Below are 9,566 nucleotides of genomic sequence, written 5' to 3'. Positions count from 1 at the left end.
GGTTCGCCATCACGGCCCTAAGGAAAGATCCTCTAAAACTGGGACGCCCCTTTAAGGTTTGTGGACTTCAACTCCCAGAATTCCATCTGGCTGGGGAATTCTGGGAGTTGAAGTCTTAAAGGGGCACAAGGTTGGACACCCTTACTTTAAAATCTAGAAAACCAAGACCAGAAGGGTTTCCTTGAAGGGAAGCAGCTGGCTCGAAGGTACCCCTGCGGTCTCCACGGACCCTTAACCTGCCCCTCAGAGGTACGCTGGACTACCAGTGGCGTTTTGTCAAGGACTAGAAATGGAAGGCTCGATCCAAGATGGTATCTTTAGCGCCACAGCTTGCTTCTCTCTTCAAAAGGATGTCGGATTTCAGGAGAAAAGCAGAGATGGATGGATGGACTCCCTCTTCACAAGGGTGTCTTTTACTTGTCTACGAAGCCACCCGAATGCCATCATCTAGAGGAGGCCTGAAGAAGACCTGCTGGCTAGGTTCCACCATCTTCTCCTGCAACCTAACTCTCTAGGCCGACCCCTCACGAGACGGAGGGCGTCCGCTCTCCACGATTACATTCTCGATTTTTAGAACCGCAACTGCCCCTGCCAGATGGGGATTTAGTCAAGAGAAGTGTGGTTGCTCCTGCTAAAATAAAAATAGCGGAGAAGAAACAGGCGGAATATTCGGAGCGATTTAAGAGCAATTCTAAGCCGTCCCTTCTGTGCATTTAATGCGGATGGGAAGGCTTCTGGCTTCTCGCCATTTAACACCGCTTTTAAATCTCTTTCTGACTTTCGGGGGGGTTTTCCAGGGAAGAGGAAGGGGCTCCAAGAAAGCTGAAGGAAGGGCACACTTGTCAGATTAGCAAAAAAAAAAAAAAAAAAAAGCAGCTGTGCAACCGGAGTTAAAGCAATTGCTAAAAATTCCAAATTCATCTGGATTCCCACGAGTTCAAGACAGTTGGTCTTTTGCAATCATTTTCTGGAGTGCCTTCAAGAGAGAAGGAGAGCATAATCCTGGAGCAGAAGAACGATATTTCTCAACTCTGGGCAAGAGTGAGATGTGTGGACTTCGTCTCCACGCTGGCTGTGGGGGGAATTCTGAGAGCTGAAGTCCACAACAGCTTCAAGGGACCCAGGTTGCGAGGAAAAACCCACACAAGGGACGAAGACAGGAAAATCAGGTTGCTTCCCCAAACGATGCGACTCGGAAGAGGAGGAGGGGGAAAAGAGTACATTCTTTCAAACTGACATTCTTCTTACCTTGAATCCCACCTCAAGTTAAAACAAGAATTCAGACATTAAATAGCAAGGAAGGAACACTGAACGGGGAAGGTCCCATTTCTAGCCGCCGCCCACATTTTGCAGGAACGAGGAAGGGTTAGCATTTTTTAAATAATAATAATAATAATAATAAGGTGATACTGGTTACAATTTCTTTCCCCAAGGGCAAATTTTGCCTAAGTGGGATCCTCGGAGCGGCATCGAGAAGCGAAACAGCGTTCCAACAACGGCCACGAGACTCCAAAAGCAGCGAACTCTCGACCAAGGAGGAGAAGAAAAGTGGCCGGCTTCTGGGACCTAATCTAGCGGGGCTTCCCCCGTTACCACCACAAATTCGGCGGCTCCTCGGCCACTCGGCTTTTGAACAAGGTGATCTCGTCCAGGTGCATCATGGGGACGTCCCGGATGACCTCGGTTAGGTCTTCGTGCAGGAGAGGGAACACAACCACGTTCAGCGCAGGGCGCTCCGCCTGGAAACTAAGACAGAAACACAAGAGGTGTTAAGATCAGAGGGAAGGGGGGCTGTGGTTAGCAGGAACGGTTGCAAACCCAGATAGCTCCGGTCCCAGTGCAGGGAATCCTCGACTTACGACCACCATTGAACCTATATCAGACCACAGTTTGTGGATTGTAATTTTACTATGGTTAGACCATGTCTAGGGATGCGGTGGCTCAGTGGCTAAGACGCTGAGCTTGTTGATCGAAAGGTCGGCAGTTCAGCGGTTCGAATCCCTAGTGCTGTCGTGTAATGGGGTGAGCTCCTGTGACTTGTCCCAGCTTCTGCCAACCTAGCAGTTCAAAAGCAGGTAAAAAATGCAAGTAGAAAAATAGGGACCACCTTTGGTGGGAAGGGAACAGCATTCTGTGCGCCTATGGCGTTGAGTCATACCAGCCACATGACCATGGAGACGTCTTAGGACAGCGCTGGCTCTTTGGCTTTGAAACAGAGATAAGCACCGCCCCCTAGAGTCGGGAACGACTAGCACATATGTGCGAGGGGGACCTTTACCTCAGACCATGTTTTAATTGACAGACTGGATTTTATTATAGATAAAATATAGACCGTTGCATGCCTTGGGGTCATGTGACTGTCTTTTGGAGACCTTCTGATGAGCAAAGTCAATGGGGAACCCAGATTCACTGAACAGCCATGATTCGCTTAACAACGGTGGCAAGGAAGGCCATAAAATGGGGAAAAACAAATTGTCTCGCTTAGCAACAGAAATTTTGAGGCTCAATTGTATTGTGGTCCTAAGTCAAGGATTACCTGTGTTTGCAAGGGAGAGATGTTCCTGAACCTGAAAATCCTCCTCTCTTTTTTTGACATACAGGTGGCTTTTCTGACTACATGATTGTTGGTTCTGCAACCCAACAAGACAGACAGAGACTTCAGAGGATAATTAGAACTGCAGAAAAAACCATGGCTACCAACCTGCCTTCCATGGAGGACTTGCATACTGCACGAGACAAAAAGAGGGCTGTGAAAATATCTACAGACCCCTCACATCCTGGACATAAACTGTTTCAACTCCTACCCTCAAAACGATGCTATAGAGCACTGCACACCAGAACAACTAGACACAAGGACAGTTTTTCCCTGAATGCCATCACACTGCTAAACAAATAATTCCCTCAACACTGTCAAACTATTCACTGTCTGCATTACTATTAATCTTCTCATCATTCCCATCACCCATCTCCTCCCACTTATGACTGCATGACTGTAACTTGTTGCTGAATCCTTACGATTTATATTGATATTGATATACTGATATGATTTGACTGCTTATTTGTACCCTATGACTACCACTAAGTGTTGTACCTTATGATTCTTGACGAATGTATCTTGTCTTTTTATGTACACTGAGAGCGTATGCACCGAAGACAAATTCCTTGTGTGTCCAATCACACTTGGCCAATAAAAAAAGGTTGGGTTGGGTTGGATTGGGTTGGGTTGTGTGTATTGTATTGTATTTTATTGTATTGTATTGTATTGTATTATTGTATTCTATTCTATTGTATTGTATTGTATTGTTGTATTGTTGTATTGTATTGTTGTATTGTATTATTGTATTGTATTGTAATGTTGTATTGTATTGTTGTGTATTGTTGTATTGTATTGTATTGTATTGTTGTATTGTATTGTTGTATTGTATTGTATTATTGTATTGTATTGTATTGTTGTATTGTATTTTATTGTATTGTTTTATTGTATTGTTGTATTGTATTGTATTGTATTGTATTATTGTATTGTATTGTATTGTATTGTATTGTTGTATTGTATTGTATTGTATTGTATTATTGTATTGTATTATTGTATTGTATTGTATTGTATTATTGTATTGTATTATTGTATTGTATTGTATTGTATTGTATTGTATTGTTGTATTGTATTATTGTATTGTATTGTATTGTTGTATTGTATTGTTGTATATTGTTGTATTGTATTGTATTGTTGTATTGTATTGTATTATTGTATTGTTGTATTGTATTGTTGTATTGTATTGTATTATTGTATTGTATTGTATTGTTGTATTGTATTGTTGTATATTGTTGTATTGTATTGTATTGTTGTATTGTATTGTATTATTGTATTGTATTGTTGTATTGTATTGTATTGTATTGTATTGTATTATTGTATTGTATTATTGTATTGTATTGTTGTATTGTATTGTTGTATATTGTTGTATTGTATTGTATTGTTGTATTGTATTGTATTATTGTATTGTTGTATTGTATTGTTGTATTGTATTGTATTGTATTGTATTGTTGTATTGTATTGTTGTATTGTATTGTTGTGTTGTATTGTATTGTTGTATTGTATTGTATTGTATTGTTGTATTGTATTGTTGTATTGTATTGTATTGTTGTATTGTATTGTTGTATTGTATTGTATTGTATTGTATTGTATTGTTGTGTATTGTTGTATTGAATTGTATTGTTGTATTGTATTGTTGTATTGTATTGTATTGTATTATTGTATTGTATTATTGTATTGTATTGTATTGTTGTATTGTATTGTATTGTATTATTGTATTGTATTGTATTGTATTGCATTGTTGTATTGTATTGTATTGTTGTATTGTATTGTATTATTGTATTGTATTGTATTGTATTATTGTATTGTATTGTTGTATTGTATTGTATTATTGTATTGTATTGTATTGTATTGTATTGTATTATTGTATTGTATTGTATTGTATTGTATTGTATTGTATTGTATTATTGTATTGTATTATTGTATTGTATTGCATTGTTGTATTGTATTGTTGTATATTGTTGTATTGTATTGTATTGTTGTATTGTATTGTATTATTGTATTGTTGTATTGTATTGTTGTATTGTATTGTATTGTATTGTATTGTATTGTTGTATTGTATTGTATTGTATTGTATTGTATTGTATTGTATTGTTGTATTGTATTGTATTGTATTATTGTATTGTATTATTGTATTGTATTGTATTATTGTATTGTATTGTATTATTGTATTGTATTGTATTGTATTATTGTATTGTATTGTTGTATTGTATTATTGTATTGTATTGTATTGTATTGTATTGTATTGTATTGTATTGTTGTATTGTATTGTATTGTATTATTGTATTGTATTATTGTATTGTATTGTTGTATTGTTGTATTGTATTATTGTATTGTATTGTATTGTTGTATTGTATTGTTGTATATTGTTGTATTGTATTGTATTGTTGTATTGTATTGTATTATTGTATTGTTGTATTGTATTGTTGTATTGTATTGTATTATTGTATTGTATTGTATTGTTGTATTGTATTGTTGTATATTGTTGTATTGTATTGTATTGTTGTATTGTATTGTATTATTGTATTGTATTGTTGTATTGTATTGTATTGTATTGTATTGTATTGTATTATTGTATTGTATTATTGTATTGTATTGTATTGTTGTATTGTATTGTTGTATATTGTTGTATTGTATTGTATTGTTGTATTGTATTGTATTATTGTATTGTTGTATTGTATTGTTGTATTGTATTGTATTGTATTGTATTGTTGTATTGTATTGTTGTATTGTATTGTTGTGTTGTATTGTATTGTTGTATTGTATTGTATTGTATTGTTGTATTGTATTGTTGTATTGTATTGTATTGTTGTATTGTATTGTTGTATTGTATTGTATTGTATTGTATTGTATTGTTGTGTATTGTTGTATTGAATTGTATTGTTGTATTGTATTGTTGTATTGTATTGTATTGTATTATTGTATTGTATTATTGTATTGTATTGTATTGTTGTATTGTATTGTATTGTATTATTGTATTGTATTGTATTGTATTGCATTGTTGTATTGTATTGTATTGTTGTATTGTATTGTATTATTGTATTGTATTGTATTGTATTATTGTATTGTATTGTTGTATTGTATTGTATTATTGTATTGTATTGTATTGTATTGTATTGTATTATTGTATTGTATTGTATTGTATTGTATTGTATTGTATTGTATTGTATTATTGTATTGTATTATTGTATTGTATTGTATTGTTGTATTGTATTGTTGTATATTGTTGTATTGTATTGTATTGTTGTATTGTATTGTATTATTGTATTGTTGTATTGTATTGTTGTATTGTATTGTATTGTATTGTTGTATTGTATTGTATTGTATTGTTGTATTGTATTGTTGTATTGTATTGTTGTGTTGTATTGTATTGTTGTATTGTATTGTATTGTATTGTTGTATTGTATTGTTGTATTGTATTGTATTGTTGTATTGTATTATTGTATTGTATTATTGTATTGTATTGTATTGTTGTATTGTATTGTATTGTATTATTGTATTGTATTGTATTGCATTGTTGTATTGTATTGTATTATTGTATTGTATTGTATTATTGTATTGTATTGTATTGTATTATTGTATTGTATTGTTGTATTGTATTATTGTATTGTATTGTATTGTATTGTATTGTATTGTTGTATTGTATTGTATTGTATTATTGTATTGTATTATTGTATTGTATTGTTGTATTGTATTGTATTGTATTGTTGTATTGTATTGTATTGTTGTATTGTATTGTATTGTATTGTATTATTGTATTGTATTATTGTATTGTATTATTGTATTGTAGTATTGTATTGTAGTATTGTATTGTATTGTATTGTTGTATTGTATTATTGTATTGTATTATTGTATTGTATTATTGTATTGTATTGTATTGTATTGTATTGTATTATTGTATTGTATTGTTGTATTGTATTGTATTGTAGTATTGTATTGTAGTATTGTATTGTAGTATTGTATTGTAGTATTGTATTGTATTGTATTGTATTGTTGTATTGTATTGTATTGTATTATTGTATTGTATTATTGTATTGTATTATTGTATTGTATTGTATTGTATTGTATTGTTGTATTGTATTGTATTGTTGTATTGTATTGTATTGTATTATTGTATTGTATTATTGTATTGTATTATTGTATTGTATTGTATTGTATTGTATTGTTGTATTGTATTGTATTGTATTGTATTGTATTGTATTGTATTGTTGTATTGTATTGTATTGTATTGTTGTATTGTATTGTTGTATTGTATTGTATTATTGTATTGTATTATTGTATTGTATTGTATTGTATTGTATTGTATTGTATTGTTGTATTGTATTGTATTGTATTGTTGTATTGTTGTGTTGTATTGTATTGTTGTATTGTATTGTATTGTATTGTATTATTGTATTGTATTATTGTATTGTATTATTGTATTGTATTGTATTGTATTGTATTGTTGTATTGTATTGTATTGTATTGTATTGTATTGTATTGTATTGTATTGTTGTATTGTATTGTATTGTATTGTATTGTTGTATTGTATTGTTGTATTGTATTGTATTATTGTATTGTATTGTTGTATTGTATTATTGTATTGTATTGTATTGTATTGTATTGTATTGTTGTATTGTATTGTATTGTTGTATTGTTGTGTTGTATTGTATTGTTGTATTGTATTGTTGTATATTGTTGTATTGTATTGTATTATTGTATTGTATTGTATTGTATTGTATTGTATTGTATTGTATTGTATTGTATTGTATTGTATTGTTGTATTGTATTGTATTATTGTATTGTATTATTGTATTGTATTGTATTGTATTGTATTGTTGTATTGTATTATTGTATTGTAGTATTGTATTGTAGTATTGTATTGTATTGTATTGTTGTATTGTATTGTATTGTATTATTGTATTGTATTATTGTATTGTATTATTGTATTGTATTGTATTGTATTGTATTGTTGTATTGTATTGTATTGTATTGTATTGTATTATTGTATTGTATTATTGTATTGTAGTATTGTATTGTAGTATTGTATTGTATTGTATTGTTGTATTGTATTGTATTATTGTATTGTATTATTGTATTGTATTATTGTATTGTATTGTATTGTATTGTATTGTTGTATTGTATTGTATTGTTGTATTGTATTATTGTATTGTATTATTGTATTGTATTATTGTATTGTAGTATTGTATTGTATTGTATTGTATTGTTGTATTGTATTGTATTGTATTATTGTATTGTATTATTGTATTGTATTATTGTATTGTATTGTATTGTATTGTATTGTTGTATTGTATTGTATTGTATTGTATTGTATTATTGTATTGTATTGTTGTATTGTATTATTGTATTGTATTGTATTGTATTGTATTGTATTGTTGTATTGTATTGTATTGTATTGTTGTATTGTTGTGTTGTATTGTATTGTTGTATTGTATTGTATTGTATTATTGTATTGTATTATTGTATTGTATTATTGTATTGTATTGTATTGTATTGTATTGTATTGTATTGTTGTATTGTATTGTATTGTATTGTTGTATTGTTGTGTTGTATTGTATTGTTGTATTGTATTGTATTGTATTGTATTATTGTATTGTATTATTGTATTGTATTGTATTATTGTATTGTATTGTATTGTATTGTATTGTTGTATTGTATTGTATTGTATTGTATTGTATTGTTGTATTGTATTGTATTGTATTGTATTGTATTGTATTGATTGTATTGTATTGTATTATTGTATTATTGTATTGTATTGTTGTATTGTATTGTATTGTATTGTATTGTATTGCATTGTATCCATCCTCTGAGAACGAGTTTGCTCACAATAGGCAGGCAATCGTGGCTACCTTACATGCCACGTCTTCAGGTAGGGTCTCTTGCCATGCATTCTGGCTTAGGTTTCTTCCGTTTCTGGACCCACATCCCCATATACAAGGCAGTCCTTGACTTACAACAGTGACCGTTCAGAGTGGGGAAAAAAGATCCTTACGTCATGTGATCAAAATTTGAATGAACACTAATACGCTCGCTGTTCATTAAGCCCTTGTGCATATTAAAGAATGAAAATAGAAGGATTGCAAAAGGAAGAAAATCTGAATATTACATGCGAAGGGTTAGAAACGAGGGGTCAAACATCACAGTGCAGAATTTATTAGGTACTGTACAGGAGGCAACGTATAGTGGCTTTCGTTAACCGTCAATAAAGTCATTTTAATTTATTAAAAAAAAACAAAAACAGAAATACGAACGCTTGCAAATTGATTCACGTTTATGACCGTCGCAAATGTCCCAAGGTCACGTGACCGTCTTTTTCGACCTTCTGACAGGCAAAAGTCAAGGGGGGAAAAACCAGAATCATTTTATCAACCGGGTTACTCACTCAACAGCTGCAATCGTTCCTTTAACAACGGCGGTGAGAAAGATCGAAAAACGGGGCCAAACTCACTCGACCCACGTCTCGCTTAACGACGCAAATTTGGGGCTCCACTGTGGTCATGAAGCCGAGGACTGCCTGTATTTCTTCCCCTTGGTCCCTTTTCTAGCTCTTTTAGGCATTGTGAAGTCTTGCCTTCCTCCCATGCCTTAAAATTTTCTGCCGTGCCGTTAATTTCCCCTTATTAAAAAAGAAAGGGACCGCCGTAAATTTCCCTCTCATCCACGCACACCCAGGGCTGCAGGCGTGTTAATTAATGCAACGGGAAAAAGCACTGCACCAAACTGTGATAGTACGCGCGCCGCAGCAGAGAGAGAGAGAGAGAGGGAGGGAGGGAGGGAGGGAGGGAGGGAGGGAGAGAGAGAGAGAGAGAGAGAGAGAGAGAGAGAGAGAGAGAGAGAGAGAGAGAGAGAGAGAGAGAGAGAAAGAGAGAGGGGGAGGGAGAGAGAGAGGCGCTGCGGCACTTAAAATCCATCCATAATCTTTTTCTCGGGGAAAATGTCCGTGAAGGTGCCGGGGAGGGGGAGACAGAGGAGAAACATT

General features: G+C 32.6%; 1 protein-coding gene across 1 annotated transcript in view; it reads right to left on the bottom strand.

Annotated features, from left to right (window-relative positions):
* Positions 1 to 1,355: 1,355 nt before the first annotated feature.
* Positions 1,356 to 9,566, bottom strand: part of FBXL18 (F-box and leucine rich repeat protein 18) — a 30,362-nt gene continuing 22,151 nt past the window's right edge. The window contains exon 5 of the mRNA XM_070954924.1: positions 1,356 to 1,746. Coding sequence (XP_070811025.1) covers positions 1,590 to 1,746 — 157 coding nt within the window. The 3' untranslated portion in view covers positions 1,356 to 1,589. The remainder of the gene's footprint in view (positions 1,747 to 9,566) is intronic.

The sequence above is a fragment of the Pituophis catenifer genome, unplaced genomic scaffold (genome assembly GCF_029215685.1).
Source record: "Pituophis catenifer annectens isolate HBS135680 unplaced genomic scaffold, rPitCat1.0.hap2 SCAF_16, whole genome shotgun sequence".
NCBI lineage: Eukaryota > Metazoa > Chordata > Lepidosauria > Squamata > Colubridae > Pituophis > Pituophis catenifer.
Note: the sequence above shows the minus strand (reverse complement) of the source record. Positions and strands in the feature narration are given on the sequence as shown.